General features: G+C 37.0%; 1 protein-coding gene across 2 annotated transcripts in view; it reads right to left on the reverse strand.

The window, feature by feature from the left end:
• The window catches only part of LOC131085339 (cytochrome c oxidase assembly protein COX16 homolog, mitochondrial), a 44,110-nt gene that overhangs the window by 4,522 nt on the left and 20,950 nt on the right, over positions 1-18,638 (reverse strand). For both annotated transcript variants that reach the window (XM_058027355.1, XM_058027356.1), the window contains exon 3: positions 9,538-9,606. In XM_058027355.1, the coding sequence (XP_057883338.1) occupies positions 9,538-9,606 (69 nt within the window). The remainder of the gene's footprint in view (positions 1-9,537; positions 9,607-18,638) is intronic.

The following is an 18,638-nucleotide window of genomic DNA, read 5'->3' on the forward strand; positions in this document are numbered from 1 at the left end:
ACACAGAAAGAAATAGCTCTGATATAGAGAGCAAATTATTTCCCATCATTATAGTAAGCAAACCCATTTGCAGACAAAAGATGAGCCAGGGAAAAATATCCTCATGGCTGTAAGAGGCAGTGAAAGAATTGAACCAATTGAACAGTCTGTTTTTTAAAGGTGTCAAAAAAGCTTGAAGAGACAAAAGGTATATTGAGGAGCTCTATAATGATATATAGATGAAGAGGTACAAAATTACAGCTAACACTGAATCTACTGTCTTGTGTATAACTGAAAATCTTAACTTCATCATCGCACTGATCCGGCTTTAGTGGGTTTTTTTATATAACTCTTTCTCAGAGCCATCTTTTTGACATCTCATTTTCTTAATATAAACTGGGTGTTACTTTGCCTAGGAAGTGACATAATTTAATATCTGCAATTAGTGATTTAATAATCTGGGATTTAATAGCCCATGATTAGTGATTGAATCTTCAGTTTAAAAGGAAGAGGTTTTTTTCCAATTAGAGAACGTTTAGTTTTTATGATATTAGAAAACAAGCAAGTTAGTAAGCAGCAAAATATGGCCTGAATAAGATTGGTTTTTGTTCATTAAGGGAAGAATTGCAGGGGGTAAGGGGGGACTGGCATGTAAGTATCCAGAGAGCTGCTTCTCCTTTTGGCTTTACTGAAGACTGGCAAAACCCAATAGAAGCTTTGTTGCTTAATTCAGTGGGATCCAATAGCATTCATCTATAGCACAATTAATTAACCTATGGTGAACTGGTTTTAAAAGACTTTCCCCATGCATTATTTTCCCTTTAATTATGCCAATTCAATGATGTGGGGCTGTGCTCAAACCAGAAACAACAAAATAGTTTAGGCAAATAAATCCGTACTGCTTATGAACAAATCCTATAGGGGCACAGGACTATGGAAACACTTGAACTGGCTGAAGGAAACATTGGGTGAAGAGAAAAGTGAAACATCTTTGAGTGACTATTTCACAGAAGATGTGTACTGAGGAACTGCACCACCAGTTTGTCTGCGCAACCTTTTCCATATGTAAAGCATGCAAACAGGACTTGCCTCCACCTCAGAGGTGTCACAGAGTTTAATTAATGTTCACAGAATACTGTCATAGCTTTATGCAAAGGTATTATAGTGATACAAAGTGCTCAGTAAACTAAACTTTATTTCTATCACTCAGTTAAAACTACATAATTACACAACCTTGAATTTTTAACATAAGAGAAAATAACATGAGACAAACTTCCATCTGGAATTAGGCCTTGCCATGATTTCATCCTAATTTACAAGAAGTTTTCCTTCTTAAAATTGAGAGTCTCTTAAAAACCACAATAAATCTCAGAGGCTAATCCAGTGCTATTTATGCATTACAGCTGCAGATCACCCAAGCTGGACTTCTCAGTCCAAAAGATGCACAAGCTTTATGACAAAGTCAAAACAATGCATGCATGGGTCATTTACTTTCAGTGTATCTTCTTTTTCTAAGCAAAAACAAAACTCAGAAAGGTCCAACATAAATAATAGCAGGATTAAAGTAGTACAACTTCAAGATCAAACATCCCAAATTCAGCAAATTCCACTTTTAATTAAGCAATTAGGTATATTTAGGATAGTTTTAATTTCTCTGATATAGAAAAGTTTTATGAAGCTATGGTTATTCTGTCCCAGAAAGAGAGGTGGTGCTTACTGAGATTTATCCCTAAATTCACTACTTGGGAGACCTAGCAAAGTCAACAGCATGAGGGAATTTCCCAAATCTGACTCCTTGTTCTTGCTAAGTTTATATCATACTAAACTTTATAAAGGGATGTTCTAGTTACTGCAGCACAAGTCTCTAAAATATAAGCAGCCAGGGACAGACTTCTGGGATGTTTGCAGCATCTTTTTCAACTAAATAAAGGTGAACTTGACTGAAGGGGATGTGTGATCTTTAACAATGCGGGAGACCAGCAAGTGTAAAAAATGACATTTCTTTTGCTGCTAAGAAGACCATACAGATTTCTACAGCACGTCTCTACCTGCAGCCCAGAAAGCCCTCCTGACACCAATGAAATGGTTTATTTCAAACAACTTCCTAAGACTATGAATACTTGGAAGTGTCGACATTTTTTTACCTTCTGTATATAAAATCTGGCACAGTCTGTCCTTCTAATAAAGATAAAAAGAAACTCTAATAAAAAAAGGATGAGGTGTACCAGGATAAAAAAATATGAGACCCATGAGTCACACATGATGTTTTTCCTTCCAAAGAGATATGAAAAACAAGGTTTCTTATGTGAGAGGGAAAAGCTGCAATGAACACCACAGCAAAGGACTAAGAGATTACCACAACAAGAAATGATCGGTTACCACCATGAAACTACTAACAGAAGTGTGTGGGCATAAGAAAAGAAACAACTAGAGAAGGTTCACAGCAACAGTGTCAAATTAAACTTAAATCCAGGCCATTAAGAAACTACTTTAAAGTAACCACACTCCTTCAAATCAGCAGTCAACCTCAGCAAGCAGTTGACCCTTCTGAATTGGTGGGCTCAGTCTCCTGCCTCTCACATGCTCCCCCCCACCCTGGTGCCAGTTGGTTCAGGTAACATTCACACTGTTAGTGTAGTTTAGGACTTCTGCTTCTCATCTACACCTCCCTGCTGATTTTCCACTCACCTCTCTTCCAGAATTTGCTTATCAATTTATATGCTGAAACAGAATGCTTTTCCCTGTTGAGAAGCTATGATTTGGGCTAAACATTAACAGGGCAATTTCAAATCTTTCAGCCATAAATAGTTTTTCAGTAATATCACCGGCTACTGTTTGATTTGTGCTGTTGTGCAATTTCTCATAGGGGAAAAATCCTCCTGTTTCTTCTCTACAGCTAACATCCCTTTTCTAATTGATGAGGACAATAATAGGAGCATTATTCACATACTATACTGCCAGTAACAGTAAAGCTACTTCTCAGCAAAATTGCTGAATGTACAGGTCACAAATAATATGTGAATAACTACCTTTCATTCTGTTAGAACCAACAGGTCTTCAAATCAAATCAGGGAAGACTTCTGTCTTAGAAAGAGCAAGGCATCTTTTTAAATTTTTACAGCATGAAGTTTTAGAAGGGGTCTTTCTAGAGCTGGAAGGTATGTTGGTTTTGAAGTGCATTGTGCTTAAAGACAATTTGTGTTAGAGCTGTAAGATGGCACAGGGGGACACTGGCTCTCCAATGACTTGAGGGGAAGATGCTATAAACAAGATGGATTATTACATATTGACTTACCAACACCATTTTCCTCAGCCTGTGAACTTCTCAGTGATGCCTCCCAGCTATCCCTGGGCAAATACCACGTTTTACCAGACACACAATGAAGTCAGGTGTTAAACTTGGGAACTTCTTCATTCAATTTTTAGAAATTTGATTCTTTAGCTAAGAAGTGTGCAAACTCCATGCTCAGCCTCCACCAGAATCTTGCATATAATTTTTCTGTTTGATCAGTAAGCCTGTTAGAACAAGCAGTAGCTAGCAGCACTCATTAACACAATAAATGAAAGAATTCAGCCATGATGTGTGCATACAACTTGCCCTACTCAAATTTTTGGGCTTTTCTGCGACTGAGACAACATACAGTGTTGGCCCTAACGTGGTAAGAGGTGGTCAATTCATGTGGCATTAAAAACCAAGAAAACACACATGGAATGCAAGTTGATACTAAGGATTCTATTTTGGAGAGAAGAGACAGGGTGATGAGAAGAGATCATTTGTAACAGTCCCAAACATGTTGGCTGTCTGACTGATAATCACTCACCTTGTTTTCCATCTATTAGACATCAGTGTCTTCTTACTGGATAAGGAAAGTGCAAATGAAACATATGAAAGAAACAGCATTCAGTTAAGGAAAAATCCTGTGCTGAGAGATGACCATGAAAGAATTTACTGGACTATTAAACAGAGATGCATTCCAGAAATAACACCAGTAAAAACTGACACCCTATGACCTTTACTCTGGAGGCTTTTTTCCTGCAAGAGACTTTTCGACCAGAATTCTTCCTGTGCCATACCCATCACCAAATTCCACCTTAATGTGTTTCTCTAGGAAAAACTATGAAGATAGTTTATAGTTTGAACACATTGAAGTATGGTACAGAAAACTATTGAGATGTCAAAAAGAAAAGGTCAAAAACTATAGGTTGGCTATGGACTGTACATCTACTCAGAATAAAATTCCTAACACAAACTATCTGAATTAAAATCCTTTCCCAAGGCAGTTTCTATTGATGATAAAATAACAGAACTTTGTACTTCTCTACAAAACACTGTGTTGAAGACTCACAATGAAATAAAAACACAAAAGAACATGTCACAGGTGAATAAACTGAAATACAAGAAACTCAGCTTGTCCCAGACACACCATGGAGGGCAGTTGGAATCTAATGGCTAGGATGGACAATGCACCAAGAAAGAAAAGTGCATGGAAGGAACAGAGTGATTAAAGGAAGAAGAAAAGTATCTCAACCTCTTCATTTATCTAAACCTATTTATTGTCATGACAGTCACTAAGGAGGGATATTTTCCCAAGATCTCCATCAGCTCTCAGACAGCTCAAGGCATTTAGCCACCACTATCTTCACAGACACTGAAGTAAATCAATTCAGTACACTAATCTGTTAATTCTTGAACAGCAACAAAATCAGTAATCCTCTGGTACTGATAATGCCAGCAACAAGACACTTGCAGATATCAATGACTGGCATCCAGGAATTTCTTTCTAGAGCACTCCTGCTGTCCACACACTTGGATGCAATTACTGTGATCCTACACTGTCACTCCCTGAAAGAAAGGTTTCATCCATTCTGCTGGCACCATGATCCCTGAAGTTATGTCAAATAAGCAATAAGTGGCCTGAGTCTTTTTCAGAAGAGCTTATTCAAATGCTTCTTTTAGAACAGTAAATATATAGGTTATATTCCCAAAACACCTATCCAAATACCTACTTTTAATTTTTCAACTGTCCTCAATATACATTTTAATATTGCAATTACAAGTCTTTTGCTGTAGTTCTCAGGACAAACAATTAAAAAACTTCTGTCCAGAACCATTGTTGACTTTTTGTGATTTATCAAATTATTAGGAGTGAAACCTTCTCAACATTCATACTCTTTAAGTCAAGAAAGCAGCATTCTCTAGTCTGACCATTTGCAGACCATTTGACTATTATGTCAATTGCAACGAGTTGAAGGAAAACCTTGTAAAGTTTTAGTTTTGGTATTTTGAAACACAGAAGACTCATTTTTCTGGCTGTTGTGTTCAAATGATCTTCCCAGCTATTAAGAACAGACCTTACTTCTAATTTTACTATAATTTCTGCAGTAAAAAATATGCAATTCCTATGACCTTCTTCCCATGGAAGTATTTATCTGAAAACACCATTCTTCTCAGTCCCTTTCATATTATTTAAATCTTTAACTTTCTTTTAAGGAATTTTTAGAGCCCTAAGTCAGTACAGTCAGCCTGTTCTGCAATCTGTTCTTAAAGCCTCGTTCAAACCCCAGATATCAAAAGGAGAACCAGAATTTCAGTCCCAGCCTCACCAGTGCCACACTCAGAAGTAAAATCACCTGTTCCTACATCTACCATTCCTGTTCATATTCATACACTGAATTAGCTTTCGTGCCACAACATCACACTAGAAGATCAAATTGAATTATTTATTCACCGACTCCTAAATCTTTTTCAGAGTTGCTGCTTTCCAGAATGCAGTCTACTCTGCATTTTCAGTTTTTGAAATAAATAATTTCAGCTACTCTAAAAGGTACTTGGCACTTTTAATGGGTCCATGTTAGCAAGTTATATGAACAGCTCTCTCTCCCTGCCTTGCCATAGTTTTACTATTGCAATATTTTCGTATCACTTGCACATTAGTAATGATTTCACAATTTCTTTCACATCACTGATAAAAGTACCCAATAGTACCTGAATGTCCCAAATTTCCCAGAACTCTTTTAATAGTATCACCTTCCTGCCTAGTGATGATTCCCAGAGAACCATCATTCCCAGACTGAAATTTTCAGCAGCCACTGAAGTCTTCCAAGACCATTCCTAGAACATAGCTATAAACCATCAGTCTAGTAGGTACCTAACATCTTGTTTGATTATTAAGGAATTTGGAAGCACATCTGATTCAAATACAAAGGACTTTTTTCTCTAAAAAAATACAGATACGTTTTCGAATGTTGCTACTTAGTCAACATGGTTACTCATTATTTTATATCCTCATTATTTTATTCTTGGTTTGCTGCAACACCATCCTCTTACCCCTGTCCTTGTCAGATTACTTATCAGACAGCTCTGATGCCCTTAGCATCTTTTATCAGTCTTCCCTGCTTTATGACTAACTCATTTACTGTTTCCATAGCAATCCTTCACGTTTTTATTTATTGGAATATTTTTTCCTCTACTTTCAATTGCTATTGATTCCCACTGAATATCACATATTTGATTCAAACTTAAATGATTTTTTTCCACGGCAAAATGTTAGTAAATTCTTAAGGAAGCTTTTATTTGCTAGAAAAACCCCTAAGAACAATTCTGTATTTTGGGGTCTGATGTAACTGAGGCCAGATTTTTTAGTGCTCATTAGACCATTAATTTCACAGAAGTACAGAAACCAAGTGCTAGAATAAGGAATGCTATTTTGAGACTGCATTAAACACATGAAGAGGAATGTACTATGACTGTTAAACAACCACGAGAACGGTTTTCACTCATCATCATAATCAGATTTTTTATCTCCCTTTTTCAAATAAATTTTTGTCCTTTCAAATAAAATACTCAGGCTTTTGTCACAGGTCAAACACTTGACATTTTTTACAGTGTGTTCTACAAGGCCCAGCTCAGCAGCAGAACTACATTGACATTAGTACCAGCATCACTAGTGGACAAAGCTGTGATTTATTAGGCAAAGGGGAGCAGCAGGGTCTAATTGGTCATATGAGGACACAAAAGTGTGTGAGAGGAATGCATAAACAATGAAGAGTGTATGCAAAGGTAACTTGCTCCTCTGGCATGTCCCAAGACACAAGATAAATGCCATTATTAACAGATCTGAGATACAAGAAATGCAGTATGAATTACACATGTAAATTCTTCCTTCCTTAAAATAGTATCCTGACCAGAAACATTCCTTTTATAGTTTGAGAAGATATAATTTAGTAAATGAGAAGGTAAGAAAATGTCTTCATGTTAATTTCCTCACGATAATTTAGGTCTGTGATTATATCTTTTTACATCACCATGACCACCACATCAGAGACAAAATGCAGACTTCAACATGTTTCAAGTATTGGAAATGTCCTACTTCTTTAAATATGCCCATAAGGGCATATATGTACACTTATAGAAGAAATTATGACATTCTAGAAGAATTCAGTATGAATTCAAAATGTACACTTCTGTAAGGACAGTAAGATCTTGGGGAGGGCAAAGGACATTTATCAGGCAACCATGCTTCAAAAGAGCTGGCATGGTATCCTCAGTAACAACTGCAGATATAATGCTAATAATATTGTAAAATAAGGCTTTACATATCAAAACAGCAACTTTTTTTCAACTGCCCTTGATCTCTTATCACACCATATTTAGTAACAGCCACTAGTGTAATCCTTCAATGTGACCTATATATTGAATTAGAAGGTGTTCCTAAGAGCTGTATTTTGGACAAGTCAAAAATAAAGAAAGGAGAAAAACGTCCAGCCAAACCCCTCTAGTGTGGAAAAGATGGGGCCCACAGAAAACTACTCCTAAATGTTAGCTGCAACTGGGTGATTGGTTAGATTTTATCCACCAGAACACAGAGCTAACAGTGACTTAAAATTGTCACACACTCAGCAGCGTGGAGCCTGCAAACTATGTGCAGGACTGCTGGTAGTTTCACAAGTTTCACTGAAGCAAGAAATTAAAGTGTGCTCGCAAGTTGGTGCCCATAATAAAGTATATATTGATATTAGATTTCAAAACAATAATCCAAATCTATTTTCATTATGCAAATCCATTTGTTTTGTTGAACTGATCTGCCCTCTCTAACACCCAAGCACTACTCTGGAAGAATTTCAGTCTGGGAACTCTCTACAGTTTAGATTAAGAAAAAGTAAGATTGCTTTTGTCATTTCTGTCCATCAGAAAAGAGTCTCATTACCTAAGAAGGCTTGTAATATATTGTTATGCCAGATGTATTTTATTAGCATTGATTTATCCATAAAGATAATGGAATTGTGGCTATTTAAATATTTTCCTTAACCTATTTACTCATCTTTTGAAGAAAGACTATGGTACATCTGAATACAGATCTGTTGATTTTGAGGTTAGATATTGAGTTTAAGATGTGGTTCTTTTTACTGCTTGTGGTTCTTTTCATTTTTTCTTCCACATAAACAAATCAGAGCAGCCTTACAATATATTGAATGGAAACTGAGAGACAGTAATCCCAGAAGCAATCAGAACGTAATGAATTTGTAAGTTTTGAGTCTCCACTGGAACTTTCCATCTTGTTATTCCCTGCACCAGAAAGCACAATTCTTTATAGCAAGGGGAAGCCCAAAACTATTTGCAGTAATAGTAAAAACCAGTAAATATTTTGTGAAATTAGGCCTGTGACAGTATAAAAAGTAAGTTTTATTTTTATTTCAGACAAATCACAAAAGAGTAATAAAATAGTAAAATTTTATTATCAAGATCAGGTACTGCCATTTGGACACCTAAGTATGAGAGCAATGGGTGCAATCGAGATCTTCAAAGGCTTGTGACAGAAATGTGATGTGGGAAGAAAACAAAAATCTGTGCTCAGCATAAAGGCCACAGAGATAGATGAAGTGTTAGTTGGACATTTGATTCAATTAATTTCAAAACATTAAAATAATCTTAAATAGCTTTATCCCTTGTTTCTGGTCACAGGGAGGCTTTTTCCAGTTTTTCTAACATGGCTTTTTGTAGGCCTGAAAATTTATAAGACTCTGGATACAGAACTAGTTAAAACAGACACTTTAGAACTCAGTAATATTTGAAGAAAATGCAGTGTTGAAGGAAGAGTGAACTATTTTTCTATAAAATTTTCTGAAACCATGTAAAAGGAATGACAGTTGTTTCAAAGACACAGAAGAAATAAGATAAAGTACATAATGCACATTGTTCTGTAATTTGGTCTAAAGATCATCCAAACTCATGCAGCAGAAGTGCTGACTTACATTCACACACACTCCCTCTAAGGCCAACATCAGCTCTACATTTATAAACTAGGTTAACCACAGAAATAGTGAATTTATTTGTACCACTGTACTTGATGCCTGGAAATCAAAGTAAAGCTGTGTTCAGAAAGAAGCACTACGTGTTCAAAAACCTTTCTTTACATAAATCCTTGTTTTTATTGGACATCAGTGAGTCAAAGGCAGATGGTTGATCTAATTTTAGTTAGGGACAGATACGACCCACCAGCGGCCAGAGTAATCAAGGGTAGCCAAGGTTATGGGCCCCAGGCAACAAATTTATTTTACCTCATATTCAGATTCCAGTGTCACAGGGTTCTGGTTCTGTTTTAATTTTTCTTTCAAAGCTGGATCAACCTGAAAGACAAATAAAAATACAGCAAAAATGTTTGCTTTTAAGAGTATATTTTTAAAGAAATCTTTACCTCAAATAAACTGAATACTGGTACATGCAAACCCTTCTCTCCTCTAAAAGAGTTTATGTGCCATTTGTTCCAATATCAGAACAATGAACACAACACAAGAATTGGGCTGAAAAGAAACCGGTTAACTGCCAAATTATTAAATATTAAAAATACATTTTTCACTATAGCCCAACACTTGCATTACCTTAGATACTTAAATCTGTACCTGTTTAGTTTAAAACTGTTAAACTAAACAAAGCCTAAATAAATGAAACAAGCACAAGAAAGATAAAATTGGGATTGTGGAATATATTATACTCCTGAATGCTGAATTCAGGGAATAGGCATACAATGTTTTCTGGTTTTCAAAGTCTAAGCATGAGTTGCATTTCCAATTTTCTGGTGAACACACAGCTCTTTCCCAGTTTTGATTCTGTACTGACAGTGCTGGTATTTCCTGCCACCTTTCAGAGATGCTTATTGAAAGAACAAATCTAAGAACAGACATGTCAATGAACCACAGCAGACACATTTCATGTTTTAACTTCTTCTGAGCCTGGAAGAAGTGATGTTCATCCCTCCCTTTGCTAAATAATGCCTGTCTCCCACAGGTCTAAGAGCAGAAGCTAAGGGGAAGAAGATAATTAGCATTCTTTACATTTAGAGAAGGCGTTTTACCTTCTTCTTAGACAGCCACATACACAGTATTCAGACATAGTCTTTAGGCAATATAATTAAAATACCAAATAAATTCACCGTGAGAGAACAATTTCATTTTTAGAGCTTAAAAACCAAAATAAATGCGTAAGGAGACTGGTAACGTGTGTAATTCTATATCCCTTGTACACTACTCCAACTATAACTAATCCAGTGAAGAAAAGTTGTTACTCTTAATTTGCTGCTTCTTGATCTGAACAAAAAGGTCCCAATAACCCTCATCACAAGGTCCAACATCTACAAATAGTTTAGAAAACAAAAAGGAGGGCATACATGTAACAGAATTTGCCCAGCCAATGAGAAGATCCACCTTCAGATTCTCTTCTAACACAAGTTCCTACTTATCAGAGGTACTTCAAATACACATCCACTATGTGAATTGATGGGAATTGCTCTGAAGAATTTCCCTAGGCCATAATATTCCCCTTGATTACAGGCACTGTCTGCTAGTTAGCATGCAGCCTGTGAGACCTCAGTTCCTAAGGATGGATGCTCAGACAGGCAAGTCTAACACCATCTGTGCATGGCCAGAGGTTTGATTTCCCTACCTCATCAGCGATCTAGCCATAGAAATACACACATTTGCAACCTCCAGATTCATTACACTTGGGACCTAAGCCAAAATATCTAAAATGGTTAATGTTTGTACCGGATACAGCTCCCACCTTCTTAGCAATTAAAAAAAAAAAAAGTAAAAGATAGTGTCTCTGCACTGGCCCTCTACATCAAATAAAAAATTAAATGCTCCCTCTCTGTCTTGGCATCCAAGGCCTCTGTAGAAGTGCCCCTCATTAAAGATGGATTGTGTTTCTCCTGTGACCATGACCTCCAACAACAGCCATGCTTTATTAGAACAACGAACTCATCCATCACATGTGCAGAAATGCAAAGTCTCTGGGCAGCCAGACAGGCTTTGAAGCTTGCTTTCAGAGAGAGAAGAGTGATCGTGGACCTCACTGTATTCAGAACTAAATGCAAACACTATTTGTTATGCTTTGTGTTCTCACAATACACATATGGACAAGGGGAAATTAAAGCTCCAGTAAGTAAGGCAGCAACAGTTTTATTTTATCCTACATTTTCTGTCCATTTAACAATAAGGTAAAGTATCATGGTTGAAACATTGTTTTTACTTAATTAAATACAGCCAGAATTTAACTTACAAAGACAGTTCAATATCCTATTATCAAGGTTTATTTTATCAATTTTTAGTGTGTTTGTTTAATGTGTGGTGTTTGCAGGGCCACATTTGTGTAAGGCAAAGGCAAACAATCAGTTAAGCTACTGCTGCTTCTCCTTCCTTCCAGCCCTTTCTGTCTTCAGACTTTCTCCTGTCTTCACTCTGCTCTGCCTTCACAAAGACAGCTAAAACTGAGACACAACATTCCAACTTGATGCTGTAATTTTAATATTAACAAAAAGTCAGAAATGAAGAAGCCTAGTTGAAATTTCTTTTTAAAAAATACCCTGTAAACGCAAAATGAACGGAGTGCTGCTTGGAAGCAGACATTTTATTTGGGAAATTAAGTTACCCAAAAAGACGAATTTAACCCTGTTTTGAGGGCAAACTTCATATACACCTTAAGCTCACTCCACAAAACTCATTCTTTTGCCCCAAGTTCCACCAAAAAAAAAGTAAAAAAGAGGAGCAAGTATATATTTCCTCTTCTCTTTATCTTTTTTGTCCCCTACATACATACTTACTCACACAGAATAATTTAAACATACTTGAGCTGGTGCAGTAATTCAGTCACCTGCACTTTCTAATGCCTTGACTGCAAACCTCAGCTTTTCAGCTACCAAATGAGATGGGTGGGTTATAAATTGTTTTAGGAACCTATATAGAAGTTGAGAAGAAGTGTATTAAAAAGTTTTGTTTCCACTGTGTTTGTACAATGCTGTGCTGTCTTTGAAACATCACAAGGAAAAAAAAAAAGGAAAAGTGAATGATGCTATATGCTATTTTCATTCTGAAAAGGCAGATAAACATCAATATGAGCCACAATCACAGATCATAACCAGAGAACACTTCAAATGGGGGTAGAGCCAGGAAAGTGGCCTTGCCAGAGCAGTAGCTCTGTTGTATTACACATCTGCCACAAGACCCAAATACAAACACACATTTTGCTTCCATGATGACTCTTATGCCAACACATACTGCCAAATGAGCTAGAAGTATTCAGCTATGCACTGGCAAATAGATTTTCAGCTAAATTACAGATACAAATCTGCATTAGTAAATATGATGATGACAGCAGACAAAGCGCAAATGCCGTAACAGTCTGACAGTGTCCTCTCCACCAGTGTTTAGGAGGCAGGAAGGAACAGAAAAGATTTTCCTTTACACTAGAGGACTCCTCTTGTTCCACAAAATCTCAGCTACTCCTCTAAGATCCATTTAAATTCAGAGTTTATCTCTAAATGTAGAATCCAAAGATGTGTGCATGTGCAGTTACAGCAGAACTTCACATTAAATTCTTACTGAAAGACTACTGAAATACTTGATGCAAGTATTTAGACAACCTTCATGAGATGCTGTCTGCAAGGCTTTGAAATCAATACTATAAATACAATTTTTAAAGGCTTTACTTATTTTCTTTTTCTAGGGTGTTTTTTTCCTTTTTAGCACTTGCAGTAAAAATGAATAAAACATTCTACATATTTTGCATTATACAGGCTTATCTCATATTACATCAACTGAAAGGGCGAGGGCAAGTGCAATATAGAAAAATCTCAGGAAAGGTTTAGGAATCCAGGTTTCAAATTAGAATTTTGTCCCATTTCACACTCCCACCATTCCTTCAGATTTACCCTTACTTAACTTCAAAAGGTTCCCAAAGAAACAGACTTTAAAAAGATTTTTAACAGCTAAAAGTAATAGAGGTTAAGAACAGAAACATTCTTAGAACTCTTAGTAGGCAGCTACTTGAGGTTGTAATAGAAACTTTTGAAATGAGGCTGATGCTTCTCATTTTAAGGCTGACATTTCAGTTTTTCAATTAAACCTGGACAGCATTTCTAGGTGTTAAAAAGAGTGCACCTTGGGGTGCAGACATCATCACACAGCAAAGCAGGAGTAACTGGTGCTTGCAGCCCCTGCCAAACCAGGGACTCCTGCAATGCCCTGTGAAAAACACACACTCATCTCAGTAAAGAGGATTTCTTGTTTGTGACATAAGTATTTTTGTGACATTTATAAACCTAAAAGTGCTGCTACTAAAAAAATTCTCTGCTAACAATTTTGTATTGATACTCATTGACCACAGTTCATTTGGCTCAGAAACAAATAATACTGCTAGAGAGGAACTGAGAAATTTGTGAATGCCACTAACTTTAGCTCCAGGATAAGGATAGCTCTTCCACAAGGGAACCCAAAGAATACCATCACTATCCATTTTGAAGTTGAGAGGCATGGAACACCTCTCCATATGGGGACAGGCTAAGAACACTTGGTTTGCTCATTCTGGAGAAGGGAAGGCTTTGGGGAAACCTGAGTGTGGTCTTCCACTAAGGGGAGCTAACAAGAAAGACAGACAAACTTTTTAATAAAGTGTGTAGCAACAGGACAAGGGCTGACAGTTTTAAAATAAAAGACAGCAGATTTAGATGAGGTATAAGAAATAAGCTTTTCATAGTGAGCATGGTGAGACACTGGCCCAGGCTGCCCAGAGAGGTGGTGAACGCCCCGTGCCTGGGAACATTCAAGGTCAGGCTGGATGGGCCTCTGAGCAATCTGATCTACTTGAAAATCTCCCTGTTCCTTGCAGGACTGCTGTACTAAAAGAGTTTTGAAAGTTTCTTCCAACCCAAATTATTATATAGTTCTGCTAAACACAGGAATACAAAGCAGAATAGCAGTGTCACTCCTGTTGAGCATTCAGAGAGGACCACCAAGTTGACCCATATTCTTATTTTTGGGGTAGCATCCCAACTGTCCACAGAACACATATGCCTGGATCCATAACTCAAACAGCCCACCTTCACAAGCAGCCTTTCTCTGCTATAAACATTACTGGTTATTTGTCCATGTACTATTTGTGGCCATGGGCTTTAGAGCAAACCAAGACTTGAATATATTACATCTTCTAAAATGATGGGTTCAGTTACTACCCAAGGAAACTGTCAGGAGACAGCCACATCATGAGAAGAGGATTGTGATTTTAACAGCCTCCTCTCACACCAGTCACTGCAGCACACTGTATACTTGTGTCCTGGCAGGTACTGACCAAATATTTGCATGCCAAAGTTTTACAGAACTTTCCCTTCAGCAAGCATTTCCAGAAAAACAGTAGAAGATATTTCTACCCTAAAACCAGTTTGTTATTTTTACTAAAACACGAGTTTCTGTTCCAACCCTGTCCTCCACAAAATACTATCCCACTGAAAAAGATTTCAGCTTTGGAAATGGGAGAAGACAGTGGCCTGAATTTAATAAACATGAATTAGGATTGAGATTTTCATTTTTTCATCTGCCCTTCCCAGCATGAATAGATGGGACACAGTTTTCCTGCAGTATCCACAGTACAGAGAGTCCTCAAAATTACTGTTTCTATGAAATTTTTCAATTTGTTCTCCCCACCCATTTTTTAAACTTAAGAGTAAACCATAATCACCAATTCTAGTTCTCCCACAGTGTATCTTCTTTGAAAACATTTATCATATGCCTAACTCCTCTAAATGGAAAATCAGCAATCTTGAGTGGATCAGTCAACTTTAATCTTCCTTGAGAAGACTCCCATAAATTGCTACAGAAATCTGTGTCATAAATATTCTAAGTTGTGGTTTATGAGCAGAGTGAGAAGCAGTAGATGGGAGAGGATAAATCCCAGGACTCAGGAAATGCAGTGTAAACTACAGCCAAGCTGAGTGCTGTTCTACTTAAGAAATTAAAGGAACAAAGCTTGTAGAGGTTGTAAGGTACAACAAGGGTTGTACTTATGCCAAGCTCTTTTGGCATACAGTCTTAGGTAACAGAGAAGGGCAAGGCAAAACAAAACATACCATTTTTGTGCAACTTCATTCACAACAATCCTTCAGCTACATTACTTAAATATTTAATACACAAAAAACACTTACATAAGGCTACTTTTTTCCCTGTGAGGGTGGTGAGGCACTGGAACAGGTTGCCAGAGAAGCTGTGGATGCCCCATCCCTGTACCTGCAGCCAGGTTGGATGGAGCTTTGAGCAATCTGGTCTAGAGTAAGTTGCCCTTGCCCATCCCAGGGGGCTCAAACTAGGTGATCTGTCAGGTCCCTTCCAACCCAAACTACTCCATGACTCTGTGATTCTATACTGCATAGGATACGATCCAAGAATACTGACTGGATCAGAACACTCACAAACAGTGGGGAGACAGCTGAGACTGGATGTAAACCCTAGCTTTGTGTCCTTTGACTTCTTCCTATGATCTGCATAGAATACAGACAGCCAAACAAAAAAACCCATTTCATCCAGCCTCAGACAGAAATCGATGCAGACATTTCCAAAGGAGCAATATAAATTGTTGTTACAGCAGAAGTTCCCAGACTTACAGGACATGGGGCACCAGTGATCTCTCAAAATCCAAACCTTGTACTTGCTTCCAAATTGATCAAAAAAAGACCTACAATCCCAAACTCTGTACCAGACTTTTTATGTGATAATGTCATGGGAAATGCAATTAAAAGCTAATATGAGGGCCAAACTATCCCACACTTCAACAAACATTGAAGCATATCTAGATTTCTCCCATATAAGGTCAATGAAACTAACAAGGACTCTAGAATTTTCAGTTCTGAACAGGAAGTACTCATCATTTAATTAATTTTGGTATGCTTTCACATCCAGTTTGATTTTCAGTTGCACATTTATTTATATGACTTATACCAAATTAGTGCTGTAAATCTTGGCTCTGAGTATGCTAGCATAAATTTAATTTCACAGCAAAATTCAGTACAAAAAAACGTTCCTTTTGGTGTAAAAAATAAAAAAGGTGTAAATTTGTGATGCCAGTATTTTGGAAAAAAACCCCACCCTTTTGCCTCTAAATAGAATATACCTAACAGCAAGAAACAACCCAAAATGCAACTTTGGATGCAACTCCAGGAAAGTCAATTTTTTTTGGTCATTTTTTTGAAGATTCCTTTTTAATGGTTATGTACCTACTATGCAAGTCCAGGCTGGAAAACTAGTGTAAATATAGTTTATAGAGGGTTTTTTCCCCCTTATGGCTTCCTTAGTCACAGCCTATCTTTGCACAGAATCAATTCCTTTGTGGTAGCTCTGAAAAACATGAAGGTCACTTAAGTTTCTGTTCAAAGCGAGCAACTTCAAGAGAGAAATTGTGAATTGGCAGCTGAAGGCAGCATGGAAGCAGTCTGTGCTCATCTCCTCTGAATGTTTTCAGTGCTGTACTATCAGACAGAGGACTGTTGGAGAGGGTGTCCTCGTTAGTTCTCCACACCAGCAGAACAGCTGTGTCCAGGTGCTCACTGCTGTTCCATCAGGCTCACCTGCAAAGCCCTGCTGGCTGCAGCTCACTTCAACCCCAGTGAAACCACAGGCACCACCATGTAGTATTTGTGGCCATGGGCTTTAGAGCAAACCAAGACTTGAATATATTACATCTTCTAAAATGATGGGTTCAGTACAACAGCCAAACCGCTACTTTTCACTTGGCGCGTCACTTCAGAAACACAAAGGAATTCGTTTAAAGGGAAAAGTCTATCTCATAGGAGACTAAACCTTCAATAAAAGCACTGAAGCTGCAAGAAAATAACACCAAAAAATGCTCAAAAAACCCAGCTCTCAAGGAACTCCAGAGAATCAACCTTCTCACGTAGGAACAGAGATAGTCTGATCCCTCAAACATCATATAAAAACACAACACAGTTAAAACAAGCACAAGCACACCAACAGATTAGGAATGCTTTCCCTAATCAGAGTGAAACATCTATAAATATATATGCATTTTTTTTCTTCTCTGTGTAAGTTAGTGCCTAAGCCCTATCTTGAACTATGTGAAAATATACATTAACTTTTTTTCTCACTGAAAATAAACAAGCATATAAAACAACATCAAAAAGTCTGCCATTTTTAACCCTAAAAATGGTTTGAATTAGGTTTTAAAACATCATTTTCATTTACAGTATGTATCTGTTTTTTACAGAATTTTTTTGAGTAATGAAACAAATTTTGACTTTTTAATGTCTTTTTGAACAGAAACAATTTTTAGTGTCAACTCATCAAAATTGTTTTCAGTGCTCTGAAAATGCATTTCTACAAAAAATTACTACCAAATTCTAATAACTCTCATCTTAAAATCTGCATGTGTTGAAGAAATTAACACTTCTTATTCTACAGTTCCCATTGCATTTAAGGGAAAATACTTTCTACACTGACATCTAGTGAAGTTTTATAGTAAGAAGAAAAATCATATTCTAATATTTTGTGCTTATAAAAAGCTGTTAATTTACCAAATCATTATACTTTAAATTACTAGTCTTTCCAACACACTTGTACATCACACACTATTTTGTTTTGAAAGATATTTTGCCACTGTTTTTAATAAATAACATGTTTACCTGTCAAATGATCAGACATTCTGATGGGTATTTTAGAGAAAGTTACAAGGGTAAAATCTGGTGTAATTAAGTTTAAAACATGAAAAGCAAAGGGTTTTTCTTTTAAGGCCTCAACATACAACATTAACAAAGCAATTCTACTAAAATCAGCGGGAATTATGAATGAAAAATATTTTAATTCCTACATTTTAGATACTAATAAGACAAGTCATCTCTTTTCTCTAAGCAGTATCTGAAAAGTCTGTATTCCTACATCCCCTCTGTAATCAAGTTTGGGCTCTACCTGTTTAGATTGCCATACAGCTGAAGGCTGCAACAGCACTATTTGGCTTCAAGCCTCAAAACACAAAGGAAAAGAAAGGGAAGGTCCATTTAGACAGAAATTGCACTTAAAACGGACACATGCCGGGGAAAAGGTTTTGAACATTTCCTTTGTAAAAATGGTAGTGGATCTAGAGCTCCAGAAAATCCTAGGGACTGGGATCTGCTGACATCATGGCTACTGGCTTCTCAAGATGAGTCTGGAAAGCTAGATGTTTTCTGGTGCTTGAAGGAGGCATTGGGAAAAACAGCTGGATATTTAATTATGTTTTGGCTAAAAACTGCCTGAAGCTAAGTTACACACTTGTAATCAATTCAATTGCAAGGCAAAAATACCAGTAATTAATTTTGGCAATGTGACGGGATTTAAATAAACCAAGCAGA

The sequence above is a fragment of the Melospiza georgiana genome, chromosome 6 (genome assembly GCF_028018845.1).
Source record: "Melospiza georgiana isolate bMelGeo1 chromosome 6, bMelGeo1.pri, whole genome shotgun sequence".
Lineage (NCBI taxonomy): Eukaryota > Metazoa > Chordata > Aves > Passeriformes > Passerellidae > Melospiza > Melospiza georgiana.